The 15,399-nt window shown below is 42.2% G+C and overlaps 1 protein-coding gene across 1 annotated transcript in view; it reads right to left on the bottom strand.

The window, feature by feature from the left end:
• FGL1 (fibrinogen like 1) overlaps positions 1–15,399 on the bottom strand; it is a 251,440-nt gene that overhangs the window by 206,205 nt on the left and 29,836 nt on the right. The window contains exon 2 of the mRNA XM_069200364.1: positions 9,446–9,521. Coding sequence (XP_069056465.1) covers positions 9,446–9,511 — 66 coding nt within the window. The 5' untranslated portion in view covers positions 9,512–9,521. The remainder of the gene's footprint in view (positions 1–9,445; positions 9,522–15,399) is intronic.

The raw sequence follows: 15,399 nt of genomic DNA, 5'->3' as shown, positions 1-15,399 counted from the left end.
GACAATCGCTTAGCATGTTTAGCTTAGTCTTGTTGTATTCAAATCTGTGCATTGGGAGTCACAGTTAAAGGGAGTATGTCAAAAAAGTTTTCATTTGTTAAAAGTTACAGATTCACATTAAGTTTGCCATGTTTAGTTTTCTGTTTGTATTTCAAGTTTTGTGCAGGTCCATTGAGGAGGGGACAAATTTAAAGGTAGAGACAAAAGTTAAAGACAAGTTCATATGCTAATAACCTTTGAACTTTTTATTGAATCTGCATGATCTTTGGCATATTATTAGTAAGTTAAGCTCAGAGCAGGAATTTCTGGTTTCAAAGAGATCCATCTAGATCGGGGTACAGTTATAAGAACAGGCAACATATTTTTGGTTTATTAATATCTGTAGGGTAGTTTTACAAATGTGTAAGAAACCTGGTGAACACTTACCGTGTTTAGATGAATCTGAATATTATGAATTTCGTGCAATTCTATCAGTGGGAGGCACCGTTTGATAGGAGTAAACAAATGTTCATTTAATAGTGACTGTGGTGCTGTTTAATGACCCTACACGTGCTTTTGCATACTCTGAACTATTTAGGCTCAGTACAGGGAGCATATGTTTCAGGCCGATCCAAAAATGGGAGAAATGTTTATTGAGGGTGAAACAATGATCCAGCAGGAGTGATACAGGAAGCTTTAGTCACCAATACCCAGCTGCGCGCAATAGGATGGGTTAAACCTGCATCCACTCTGAGATAGTGCTGAGAGGGAAGAAGGACTGGGATTGGAATATAGAGAAGACATTTTTGTAGAACTGCTGAGTTCCTTCACTCATCTGCTCTGTCTGACCAGAAGAAGCATTTCTGACCCCCTCTCTCTTTCTCATGTAATAATGCCAGGAATAGCAAACAGACTTTCCGTATGTTTTTTTTATACTACATATCTTAAATTTCAGTCCTAAACATATTTTGCCTACCTTTAAATTTCACATACACTCTGTGAATTAGGCTTGGTACTTGGACGTGCAGCTTTAAACACAATCAACACTCTTGCCTATACATTTTTAATACAATATCTCAGCTAAGGTCAAGTTCTTTGAAGTATGTGTGTAACAATGTCTATAAGCTTTAGCTCTCAGGTTTGCTAGAAACAATGGGGCAGATTTATCAAAGTGGCGCTGCACGGAGTGCAGCACCACTTTCCTTGCGCCCCTTAGTGCCACCATACCACCACCATATGTGCGTCATATTTAAAATAAGGCGCACCTGGCACGGGGGTAGGGGGCAATAGTGTCATTCTATGTGACGCTATTCATGTACTCTGCAGGAGTATTGCCAAAATATTGGCGCTGCTCCTGCAGAGTACATAGGGGCCCATTCTAGATAACGGAAGCCCCCTTTTAACGCCTGCTCTGAGCTCTAATAGATTTCTGTGTGCCATTGTTTCGGCCTCCCTAACGGGGAACGCCTCCTTCGCATACATTATGCTTGGCACAGGCATAATGTAGTGCAAAGGGTTACAAAGTGGCATAATGCATGCATTGCCCCACTGTAAATATGGCACTGGGATTTTGGCATTGTTGGGCCACATTAGTGTGAAAATTAATGACCCTTATGTGGGGCTAGGCGCTCATAAATATGCCCCAGTTTGCAACAATGTCTTAAGGTTAGCCACAATGTTCTTTAAAACTTCTTATTCAAAAGCGATTCCGATTTTTTGGGCTAAGTCTGTGCTTGTGAGAGAAATCTCTTAGGTTTAATAATAGGCACATACACATTTTTGCTTTTACTTATTTTGGCCTAGGAAATCTTTGTCCTTATCTTTCTCCTTTATTTTGCTGGTACCTCCTAGGTTCGGTGTCGTTGAGGATTCGGAAGATCCTCAGGACTAGATGCTGACAGACTCTGACCAGCGAGACTGGACTGGATGACTGGAACGATTTTCAGTTAAGCTGACAGGCAAGTGGCGGGTGCTCCAAGCAGAGCCCATTACCAAGCATAGTGTGGCTGCAAGGCATACCTAAAAAAAAGCTTTTGGGTGTAAGAAGGCTGTCAAGACTTTGTAGGAATGTTCTAGAAGCTTCCAGAATGCCCTAAACGCTCTGTATGGCACTGCAAATGCCAAGAGCTGAAAAGAATGTTCTAGAAACTTCTAGATGAGAATGAGGTTGCAAATGCGGTTTAGAGGTTCGTGCCCAAGCTCCTTTCATTTACACATTGCCACACAGAAAATATTTTATGCATTTAACATCGTATTAAGGTTACCATGCATTCACCTCACCAGGGACTTAGCACCTTCTCTATGCCTACATTTTGTTACTCCAGCCATTTCTGGTACAAATTTACCTGAACTGGCTGTGCAACACATGATGTTTTCCAGTAGTGAATCTTTATGAATCCTCATTACAGCTGGTTAATGAATGTGTTATATTCACTACTAACTTTGACAAATGCAACAAAAATGGCAGAAATGTACATGTTTAGTTTTCTATTGGTATGCCAAGTTAAACCGAATGCAGGAATCACAAGTTTCATATAGAGTTAAAGGGTCGGGTGGACTCACAGAGTTTTGATTTGCTCATGGCTTTGGCACTATTTGATGGATTTCCATGAAAGTACCAGAACTGGGATCATCTTGCACACTGCATGCACTGCAGACTGCTGGCCGCATGGTAGGCTGGTTGCTTCTTTCAAGACCCTGCTGCTCATGGCTGAAGATTTATGTGCAGGAGGGTTTAGTCTTCAAATGTGTTTATGCAGGACTTGGCCTGCGATCAGGCTCTGCAGCGAACCTTAGTTAACATAGCTGATGGACATGTACTGAGAAGTATAGGTGCAACCACATACCGAGGCATCATCATTCTCACAACCACCAGTAAAGAGGATTTTTAACAGTCATTCAAGCACGGGAGAAGTCACTTTCAATGGGCCCCCCTAAAGGGCCTTGCGAATCTTGAGCTTAGCAGCTGTTGTCGGCCAGATTTCTCCCAATAAATCTCAACTCCGGCTAGGGAGTCTTCGGTTGATGTGCATGATCTGTTTGAGGTGGAGACAGGAGAAAGATCATTCAAAGAGACATTCGAAGATGCAGCTCCCTCCTCTGTTGTCAGATGCAAGAATCCATGTTAGTTAAGACTCAGTGGAGAGTGCTCACTATGTGAGAAAGGTCAGCACTCAAATGTCAGTAACCTGTTGTGTTTTTGGATGGAGGTGTGCTATTGGATTAGTGGTGGCACTTCCAGAGGTCATTGAATCGCTTGGCCTTAGTCTGAGGCCTGTAGCGGTGACTTACCATCTCTTCGCTGTCTGAAAGAGTCAACCTGTGTTTCAACAACATGATGCACTGGTGGGCTTGTGCGCCCTAGATCTGAGATGCAAAGATGGTGCTGCTGCTGCCCTGGAGAGCTGTACAAAGATTGGGAGTTTATGGTACTAAGCAGCAGTTCCCTGAAATCAGTAACATACATAAGAATCAAATCTCTGGCTCTCGGAACGTCGTGAACTAAGGCTGCCGAGGGAAAGTAACACCACCTCAAGATTTCTTTTAGAAAAGATAAATATCAACCACTGTGAGGATGAGAAGGAAGGGGAGAGTTTGACAACGTGAGCAAAATCCTCTTTTGCCTTTATAGTGAAGGTGAATAGCAAATTAGCAAAATTGGCAAGAGGATGGCAGCCTCTGAGGCTGCAGTAGGTCAAGTAGAGCCCAAAGTGTAAGAGCTGGCGCAGTCGATGAACTTTGGGGAGGACAAGGTCACAAGAGTGGATGTGGCCATGCAATGCATGGGAGAGGATGTGTGAGGATGTGGCCTTGAAGACAACATGTTTGTGGATTATGATGCTAATCCCAAGCCTCCACACCAAGAGAGATAAAATGGCCATGAACTAGAGTAAACTCAAATGACAGTACTCTCTATTGGGGAAAATGGGGATGAGGTTCAGAGAGAGAGAGCAATGTAGACATATTTTGGCTGATTTTATTTGAGTGTCTCAGGAAGGTGTGCCTTGTCAGACCACAGTCATCAAGGTACCACACTTACACACTTGTCTAGATGTCAGGCCTAAGTAGACAATAAACAACCGGTATTAGTGGGCAAAAGCCAATTATGACTTCTCACAAAGACTACGGTTGGCCTGTTTGCTGTCGATTCTTGATGTTTCACAAACACTGAGGAAGCAAGGTGACATCCAATCCTTTCCAATATCTGCTTATGAGAGGATGTTGAGAAAGCTAGATTTCCATCCTTGTGTGCTGCCTTGATTAGTGTGTTTTGAGGAGAAGACAGAGCACCTAGATTATGTTAGGTGTTCACACAACATGAGAATCTTGAGCTGGCCAGCAATGGAGGAACCTACGGATAATAGCTATTAGACTGACAGATATTGAAAAAAGAGGTGCTTCCCGATATGAGTGACAGACCACTTCTTCTGGAAAAGGCGGTGAGGCTTCCCCCTAGGAAGCAGGATGTACTGAAAAGCAATGGCCATTGTGCTGACTGTGTTTCAAGAGAGAGGCTGATGTGAGCCATTATTGATGGCAGTAGTGCTGAAAAAGCAACTTTTCTATAAGGGACACAAGGTTTTTATATTTCTGGATCTCAGCCTGGAACATGTTAATAGGAGACAGAAGGTGCAAACCTTACCAAAAGTGTTAGTGTCATTTCGAATACAGTCATCCATTCTTTTCCCAATATGCCTGAGGTGGTACAAAAAGAGGTGCTTCTTTTTTGGTCAATATCTTGAATCCCTCAGGTTGGAGAGTGGTGAAGGACGTACAACTTTTTTATAGGGATGCTCAGGGAGACTCCCTGAAAACTAAAGCATGGTGGTTTACTATTTTTGCTGAATGTGCAAGTGACTGGGGGCTGTCTGACTTTTTAAAATTATTCTCGACTTTGATGGAAGGATCAGTGACTTTTGTAGTTTGTTTATTGGTGAAGAATGTTTCTCTCTTTTTAGGTCGAGCGCGCAAGTGCTTTAACCTGTTGTAACTATTGTGGGCTTTTAACCACGCCCACCTCACACCCATCATTTTTATTCATTTGAGGGCTTGCCTTTCAAAAATCACTTGATGAAATTGGTAAATGTTTTACGTTTGTTCTGCCTAAGGCGGACACCGACCCTGTTACAGGGATATTTGCACGATTGCCAATATACTTCAGCATGGGTGAACTAATTTTTTCTTTTGTCTCTGCTTTGTGGCTGCCAAGGCGCTCACAGAGCAAACCCGATCGGCAGTATAGTTTTTACAATATATGCACTCTTATCTGCTCAGTACACATTCCTTGCAGCAGGCATATTAACCCTGTGCGCTGCCTTATGATGACTCCAAGCTTCCACTAGACAAAATTATGTTCTCTCTCTAGAAAGAACATAAACCACCAGAGTTATTTTTACATTTTTACATTATATGCACTTTGTGATCTTCCTAGTTCACGTTCTTTGCAGCAGGCACATTAACCCTGTGCACTACCTCATGATGACTCCAAGTTTCCACTAGACAAACGTCTGTTCTCTTGGCTGCCATGGCGCTCAGAGCGTGAACTCTATCAGCTGTATCGTTTTAACATTATATGCACTCTGATCTGCTTAGTACACGTTCTTTGCAGCAGACATATTAACCCTATGCACTACCTTATGATGACTCCAAGCTTCCACTAGACAAAAGTACATTCTCACTTCAGAAAGAAAATTAATCACCATAATTATTTTGACACATTTTCATTATATGCACTCTGATCTGCTTAGTACATGTTCTTTGCAGCACACGTATACATTCTGGGACTTGTAGTTTTATTTTTAAAACATGTTACAAGCTGGAGCCAGCCGTTGGAGAAGTATTCATAGAGTTGTCCAGCTCCCTAGTTTGATGCATGATTCGCTAATTTAGTTTATGTTTCAGCTTTGCGTTCTAGGACTTGTGATTTTATTTTTATAACATGATACAAGCTGCAGAAACACAGCAGAAACCTGACTAGATGAACTTTCCAAAGTTTGAGTCTGTGAAACTTGAGCTGTCAGCGTGTATTTATAAAACTAACCTTGAGGAGAGCTTACAGCTGATTATGCTGTACAATGGTCAATATTTTATAACCAATATTTCAGTTCAAGACTGACTGAAGATCATTAAAACCATGTGAGTTTGCGCTCCTCATGCATGTTAAAAATCATGGCATTTTGTTAACTCCATAGACTGCAGTAAAGGAACAGTGATCCAATAAGCATGCATTCTTAGAGTACAATTATTTATTCATTGCCCAGTGTGCATGTCACCTGTGCCAACTGCCAAGTAAATATGTTTTGCACCAGAAGTGTTTGTGTTTTAAGTGTCTTAAGTTATATGCAGGGCCACTGGAACCATCTGGCAGAAAGGACCAAAATATGCGGCAGGGTTGACCAATTAATGTGGCAAAAAAGTCCAGTTTGTGCCCTGTTTCCCTGAATCTAGCCTCAGTCTCATAGAATACTTAATTTACAACCCTTGTTCTATGAGGATAGACCAATGGGTGTCAGAGTGCATGGTAGGATGCACTTGTCATTGCTTAATGGTTCCCTGTGACACACTACACCAAGACCCATGAGTGTGAGAAGATCCAGTTAGTTGTTATAGTTTGGGTTGTTAATCTGAGTTTTGTTTTTAACATTAAATAGATTGACACCTTATGACACTTTTGGTGTTATTGATAGCTATAATAACATTATTTACACTGTTCAACAATTGCCAGCATTCGTGCATCTGTGAATCAGGCACCTTTAATCCATATGTTGTGCATATATCGGTAGATATTTTTCTTATATTTTTAAACATTTCCTGTCATAAAGTTATTGGAATCTAAAGTTAGGTACTCAAACACAATACACCGAATCCAAAGATTGCAGCACTCAAAAATGATTTTAATTTAGTTCATGAACCACAAGTGCAACTGCTGTTTAAACAAGTAAATAAATAAATCACTTTTTAGCTTTATTTCTTCTGAACATCTTTCAGTCGAATGTCATCTCTTTTTGCTATTAAGAAGGCATTCATGGCAGTGTGAGTATTGCACTGCTGCAGTTCACATCAAGAAAGGAGTGATCTACCTCGAGGTTATCAGACATTCTAATCCACCGCCTGGTTTGAAAATTAGCTACATTGAAATCTTTAGCATATGCGTTGTGAATAAAACACAAACTGCATATTGATGTTGTTAGACTTTTTATCCTTGGCATGGTCCTCCTTAACTTTTTGCCTCTGCTTCCCAGGTTGTTGATGTATGCTGGACTCTGATTTTGCTGTTTTTGTTACTCTGGGCACTTTACCACTGTTATCTACTGCTAACCAGTGCTGCAGTGCAAGTGCTCCTATACAAAATGTGTATGTGATTGGCTTAGCCATGATTGCCATATTTGATTTATTAGTGAGTCCCTAATACAGTGAACTAGAGGTGCCCAGGGCCTGTAAATCAAATGCTACTAGTGGGCCTGCAGCACTGGTTGTTCCACCCACATAAGTAGCTCTGTAATCATGTCTCAGACCTGCCACTGCAGTGGCTGTGCGTACAGTTTTAACTGTAAATTCGACTTGGCAAGTGTACCCACTCGCCAGGCGTAAACCTTCCCTTTTCTTACATGTAAGGCACCCCTAAGGTAGGCCCTGGGTAGCCCCAAGGGCAGTGTGCAGTGTATGGTTAAGGTAGGACATACAGTAACGTGTTTTATATGTCCTGACAGTGAAACATTGTTAAATTCGTTTTTCACTGTTGCAAGGCCTGTCCCTCTCATAGGTTAACATAGGAGCTACCTTTAAACCTGATTAAAGTGTAGATTCCCTTTGGGAGTGGATGGACATGTGGAGTTTGGGGTATCTGAGCTCACAATTTAAGAATACATCTTTTAGTAAAGTTGATTTTAAGATTGTGTGTTTGAAAATGCCACTTTTAGAAAGTGAGCATGTTCTTGCTTATACCATTTCTGTGACTCTGACTGTTTGTGGATTCCCTGTCTTGCCTCCTGTTGTTTGAAGTCTCAGGGACAGCAAAGTCTTCTCTCTGCCAGCACCTGGAGCCTCTGGAGAGGCTCCTACTCTGCCAAGTGGTGCCCATCCAGTTCCTGGGACCCTGAAAGGAGAAGCTGGCAGCTTAAGAGGAAGAAATCCACGCACAGAACGCCGCCGGGGAAAAGACCGACGCAACTCCGATCTGGGCTGAAAAATCGATGCGCCGCCAGCTTCGCTGCTGAAAATCGATGCTCGCCTGCAACGTGCCCGAAGAATTGATGCACCGAGCTGGAGAAACAACGCACAGCATCGCTGACAGAGGCTGGTGAGATCGAAACCTGCGCTACCTGGTTTTCGGATCATGGTGTGGCTGGATTTCCGACGCAAGTACCGCTGGGCGTGTAAAAACAACACAAGGCCTGCCTGGACCTGAGAGTGCTGACTGGATCGACGCATCGCTCTCCTGCGGAGAGAAGAAACGACGCGCCCAACCTGACAAAAGGAGAAACGACGCAAGGTCCCGCTCATGAGTGGAATCGACTCATCACAAGCCCTTTTTGATGCACACTCGCTCGTGCAGGGTTATGTTTGACACACCCAAGGTATATTTTCACGCTAACAGTGTTAGTGTGTGTTTAAAGCTACATAAAGACTCTTTTTGCTTTTTTATTAATAACTTGACTTGTCTATTGTGGATTTTTGTCATTTTGGTCTTGTTTTATTTAGGTAAATATTCTCTATTTTTCTAAACCTATGTGGTGTCATTTTGTAGTGTTTTCATTACGTTACTGTGTGTGTTGGTACAAATACTTTACACCTAGCACTCTGAAGCTAAGCCTTCTGCTCGTGCCAAGCTACCAAGGGGGTAAGCAGGAGTTAGCTGAGGGTGACTCTCTTTTACCCTGACTAGAGTGAAGGTCCTTGCTTGGACAGGGGGTAACCTGACTGCCAACTAAAGACCCCATTTCTAACAGATGTGCTAATTTATACAGTAAATATCCCAGTGACATACATTAAAGGCTATTTAGAGTCGCATTGGCATTCTGGGCCCTTGCAAATGAAGTCTTCTGTGACTTGTAATGTTATTTCAACATATATGATAGAATACTTTATCTCATACATAAAACTCTCACATAGGCCTTCATTATAAGTGGGCAATACATTCTGATATGTGGGGTGACTGCCCTTACTGCACATACTGAAATTGTACGTTTTGTGATAAATATAGTCAAGTCAACCCTGCTAATATTTACTGAGGGGGAAAGTCTGGTATATTAGTGCAATAAGCATTAAAATCTGCATGTAATTCCCCAGCAACTTGTGATATATGATAAATATCACATCTGATAAATATCGAACACCTCAATGTTCATTTTTATCGGATGAGATCTTCATTTCATTCACTAGTGGCCAACTCATAATTACAAACAAAAACACAAACACACACACACACCCCAAGGCACATAACTGTGACATCATTTAAATTACTTACCGAGCTACCAAAGCCCATAAACAATACGGACAACAGGATAAATGTGAACAAGGTAACAATCTTCATTATGATGTGTCTGGAAAATATGAAAAAGTATACTTAATTTAGTTTATTTCATCATAACACACATTCAATATCGGCAGCGAAAAAGTACCCAACACAAATACAATTTAACAACATAATTGGGGAGGCTAGATCAACATTGCATTTAAAAAAAAAGAAGTAGTAAAAATAATTAGGGTATTGGTAAAATGTGTTTTTTCACTGTCACACTCTTTTTTAGAGCTCATTTGGAATCTGAAAAAGTTACATTAAAGGGGTATTCGAAAGTTAGCTCGCATTAACAAGGTATTTTGCTATTTAAAGTGCTGTGGCAGACCAGTTACAATTTCAAATGCAGAAACAATGTACAGCAGAGTTGGGGTGAACAGGGTTTCAACAATATGTTCAAACATTAAAAAGTACATTTGCAGTACACAATGGTTGCTCAGTCCAGATACGCTAATGGAAGATTTAGTGTGTCAATGTTTTGTGATGCTCTTGGTTTGATCTTTGTTTACAAACATCTGGCACAAGACCTTGGAGAACATGTGATGTAGGTAAAATGTTAGGAGATCAAAGGTAATCTGTAACGGCTGTCATTTGGGACAGTTGAAGGGAAAATATGGTGATGAATAAAGATGCCTCATCACTACTTCATTTGTTAAAGTCTTAGCTCTCTCTGCATTATTAGGACATACCTGCCGGGATATCCTTGCCACACACTGTACCTTTCCTGTGCCCCCCTCCCAAATCCTTGTGAAGTAAACCGAATATGTTTAGAAATAGATCTCCCATGAAGCACTGTATTTTCTACAAGTCAATGACGTGTATGTAAAATAATAATTTGATGATTTATTTAGATGATTGCATGCTTGATACATAAAAAATACATATTAAGATAATTGTTGTGAAATGAGCATGTTTGGGTTCTTCCAGTGAGGTATGAGGTGATCCATTTGAGGGTGTCTCCCTACATTCCGATGTAGTGGAGTCTGTTGAACAAGATGTGATGGGAGACGGTGTGGAAGGCAGTTGATAGGTCCAAGAGGCTTTTCCTTTGCTTACCAGGTAGTAGAATTATTGGTAATATGAGCTTGAGCTGGATTTTGACATTTCAATGTTATGACTTTTATTTATGTGATCAAGTGACGCAGAAAAGTGTTTGTGACCTAAGATTAAATAACTCCTATTTGTGAAACAGCAGTACATGTTTTATAATTTGTTGATTACTGTTCAATGTAGTTCTAATTAAGCTAGGCACACAGACACACATTTATGGACAAGAAATATATATTTTTAATTTTGATTTATAATTTCTTCACATTTGAAGGAAATGGAGATGTAAGAACTATTCTGACTATCCATTTGAGCACAAAATAATCTATTCACATGACTAAAAGCACTGGGGCTTATTCACAAGCCCTGTGTGCCACCAATGGGTCACTTTTTGTGACACACAGGAGGCACATAGCGCAGGCCCATATCTGGAAGACCCTACAAAGCCACTTTGTATTTGCATTGCTTTTCATGGCCTTGTTGGTATGGTGTAAGACAACACAACTCAAGTCACTGCGTTGCCCTACCCTGCGCCAAGGAGGTGTTCTATAGGGGTTGCGGTGGGTCTTCCCACGCAACACCCATGGGCTTTGATGCATTCCCAGATTTACAAGAATCTGTAAACCTGGGAATGCATCAAAATCTTATGCCTCCCCAGGGGAGGTGTAATGCAGTGAAATATATTTATTTGTCCTTGTTTTCTCCTCTTTCTATGTGTGCAGCATTCTATGTGTGCAGCATTCTATGTGTGCTGCATTCGAAAGCACACATACAAAGAGGAAAAAGGCTCCATGGATTGTTTTTGTGCAGGGAGGTGTCCCTTTGTGGACAATAACAATCCTGTCTGTGATCAGGCATCCTTGCACCATGGTGCAAGAGTGCCAGCGTTGACACTGGGCAGCCAATTGTGCACCAGCGCAAGGGGAGAGGACAGAAATGCACCCCCTTTTGCTTGAGGCACAGGGCAGTGCAGCAAGGTCATTTGCTGCCCTGTGCCAGGGGCTTGTAGATAAGCCCCGCTATTCGTGTCCACCAAAGCTCTGCAAAGTGGAGCAAGTACAACTTTTTCCACACTTAACTCTCAGTAGTAGTGAGAGTAGGTACTTTATTACACAGAAAATATAGAATTCAACTACGCATTCAATAATGCACAAGTACCCGTTTCACGGGTGCGAGTGTTTATGCTTTATGGGTTTTTGCCGACTGTTCCTCTACCTGTCCTTTGTGGGTGCCTGTCTCTGGCTACCCCTCAGGTTCAATGTTTGAGGTAGATCGGTGAGTGCAGCTTGTACTCTGTCCCCCCTCTTTGATATGGTATTAGCACTCAGTCTCTCAGGAATATGCCCGTTCAATCTCTCAATAAATCCATAATTGCAGCTTGGGGCCACATTTGGCAACGGATATCATAGAAACCTCAAGGCAGTACGCAGACGTCTTCCCAGGAACTACTAAAAGCCAGTCGTGAAGATCACAGCTCACTCCAGCACTCTAGTGGGTATGTGGTTCATGATTTGGCTCCCTCTAACACTCCAGTAAATACTTGCCACTTCTTCTTGATTGTGCTGGCCACAAGCCCACAGAAGATGATTCTTTCATGTGGCCGATGCCAGGCACTATCTTCACCACACAGTGCTCTAGGCACCCCAAGGGTAGATCTTGAACCACTCGATTTTCCAGACTGGGTTTGACTCAATGACGCACTTGACAGTGATGCAAGTGGGGCACACGGGTCCCCAGCAGGTGCTTATCTGGGCTTCAGTGGGGCCTACCACATGGAGACACCATACTGACAGAAATAAATGATAAAGCTTGCACTGTCTGGCAGTACCACAAGTCCTTCACTGCACTTGCTTGGTGTTTCTGCGACGGACGGACCCTATGCTAGGGTCAATTACAACATCCCTTTCATGATCCACTCCCATGCAGGGATAGTGCTACCTTTCCTCTCCAACAGGTATATATATATTATATGTTACGCCTCCATCATTCTGCCTCTGAGAGATACTGTACACAGACCATCTGCAGCCTGGGAATCACCGTTAAAACTCATACAGAGTTCCTTTCTGACTCCTATCTGCTACCCATTTCGCTCTTATATGCAATTGAAAACCTACATTTACTTCTATGGACTTCAGGTTACATAATGCACTGCCTATGCCTGGTTTATGATTGCTTTCTCCGCGATTCATATGCAGTATCTAGTTCTCTTGCAGTTCAAGTCTCTTGCTTGTTACAGTTTCCTAGAAACCTTGTGTATGACTTACCTGCTCTCCAGTTTTCCCTTGCATAGCCTGCTCCTGACTATTTGCTACAGTTCTTAAGCTCCTTTCTAGCGCTTGTTCTGTATTTTCCTCTGGTCTATGGTGCCTGTTAAGTGTACTATTTAGTCCTCACCTCTGTATAAGTGTATTCCTTTGTACTGGGATTAACTCCTGGTTTCCAGGAGACAGTTCCTGCCCCATCATTTGTTTTGTATGTATTCTTAAGTGCCTTATCTGTGACATTGTTACATTTCTAATTTTATTAGGAATTGCCACTGTGTCTCCAACTGGATCCATAAGGGCTTGTTTTGTGTATGTGAGTATATATCCTTGTTTGGGACCTAAGGTTCCAGAGAAAGAATCACTTCCGCTGCCTCCTTTCTATGGGGCTTGCTGGGTGACTATCTGCAAGAGTAATTAGCGCAGTGGCATTGAAATTCCCTGCTGCTGTGGAAAGTTCAGAGCCATACCTGTGTACCACCTTAGTGGTAACCTAGTATGCCTGTCCATTACTGGTCCATTCCCTGTTTGTGCACGCAAGCTCTGTCTTCACTATCCTGTTCCTGTGCTTAACTCTATAACCATTATTTCCTGGTGTATACCTTTATCTGCTCCTCTGCTTCGGTACAGTACATCTGTAGGGAGATATTACGTGACCTCGAGGGGTGCTCCGCCCAGAGTCCTGACATATCTTGGTACCCAGGACAGTCCAGTAATTCCTCCTTCAGATCATACTTCCGGAGATGTTCCCTTTCCTCTGGAGAGTTGGCTCAGAGTGCAACACAAACCTTGCTCTTGTAGTAGTGCCCAAGTACTCTGCAGAATACACCTTCCCAGGTTGAAGAGTACATAACAACGAAAATGAGGGTCTTAAGTTCCCATCTTTATACCGGTCTCACAGACGGAGGAGGTGTATTCTAGGTCTACTTCCATGGAACCACTTTGGGTCTGTTTCCCTTTCATGTGTCCTGGCAAGGCCAACTTCCAGGCCTAGTCTCTGTCCTCAAGGATGCTGTGTAGAGCAGAACATTTTTGCGTGCCCACCACAGAAGAACAAAGAGGCGAGAGCAGATTGCACCGAGCTATTTACAACCCCTACTCACAGAGATCAGGAGGAAACACAAGCTTTTGTTCCAATTCAAATGCTCCTTTCACTAACAGACACTGCAGGCTTCACCCTGTACCCCCTGCCATCTACCTAAAGGTAGATACAGTCATTTATGTCCCAGTTACAGTCCAAGTCATTTACAGCCCATGTCTCAGGGACAGCTCTGGCACGTCTAAGGAAAGCCTGTCTCCTCCTTCCTTACCAGAGCGTCCGTTGATGCCCCTTCCCATCTAGGAGATGTCAGCAATACACATATGCTGTCTTAAGAAAGCAACCTCTCCTCCATCTTGTACTCTGACCCAGGATATGGGCTTCAACCATTGAACCCACAGGCCTGTATCACTTTTGCACAGCACACTATCATGTCTAGCACACATACAATGCATGGGATGTCACATTCAGAATTCCTGGGTTATCTTGATTAGCATAACTTTATATGCATGAGCTTGTAATCCTGCATTCATATCTCACAGTTAAAGGTCTGTCACTATAATTCAGCAACTATGGTAGGCTGCCACAAGGACTCTCCACCCATAAATCCTGTGACAGGGATGGTACTCCCCTGGCACTATGAGGGTACACTTGGTGCTCCGTCCCAGTTCAGACCTAGGTTCAGAACCCATCATTGTAAAACGATTGGGTCTTGGTCAATATATGTAAACAGGATAAGTGTGTGGCATAAATAACAATAAAAAAACAAGGTCACAGGTATGCAGTTCTAGCACGCAGGGAACACAACTGTACATAATGCCCATCCAACACTATCCATTCAGGGAACTATCTAAAATGTCCAACACATATAAATGTAAATCTAATGCACCAGGTTTTAATGGTGTAGTTCTTGCAGATGATCTACAAAATACCTCTATATTTCAAATCTATGTGAGGAAAAGGAAACTGCTTTCAATGTGCAGGCAAAGTAAAACACAAGACATTTGTGAATGTCTGAACATTAATAATAATTTAGAGGATCCAGTCTCTCATGTTTAGTGATGCCTATCCTAAGCATTCATGGAGCCCATGTCACAAACTTCATGTGGGGTCCTGCTCTGTTTTTTAAGTAGCATAAGCATCTTGTTCAAAATAAAAAACAGTTTCCAAGGACACATCTCAATGTAGGTCCAGACTTTGGTGCCACTTATTGGCAGCTGATGTTGCCTTCCTCATCATAAACACATTTGGCAATGGCAGCATGAGGCCCTAACCCAGGACCAGTCCTGGGGTTAGGGAAAATAGAAGTATGCCAATAGAGTTAAAAAATATTTCCTCTTGTGATTTGACTAGTCACGGTTTTGACTCATGATATAGTAGCATAAAGGGTAAATGTTCCTCATGCAAAGTGTGTCATGCAGATCACAGATTAGTATTTTATGACAATAGCTCAGTGGGTTATTGCTTTAGTCACAGAGATCCTTTTGTTACTTAGAGTTCATAAGTAACAGTCTTTTTAATATAGCACATTGAGTTATGGACTGGCATCAAAGTGC

The sequence above is a fragment of the Pleurodeles waltl genome, chromosome 1_2, assembly GCF_031143425.1.
Source record: "Pleurodeles waltl isolate 20211129_DDA chromosome 1_2, aPleWal1.hap1.20221129, whole genome shotgun sequence".
NCBI classification, from domain to species: domain Eukaryota; kingdom Metazoa; phylum Chordata; class Amphibia; order Caudata; family Salamandridae; genus Pleurodeles; species Pleurodeles waltl.
The sequence above is the reverse complement of the archived record's forward strand: the minus strand, read 5'-3'. Positions and strand labels throughout refer to the sequence as shown.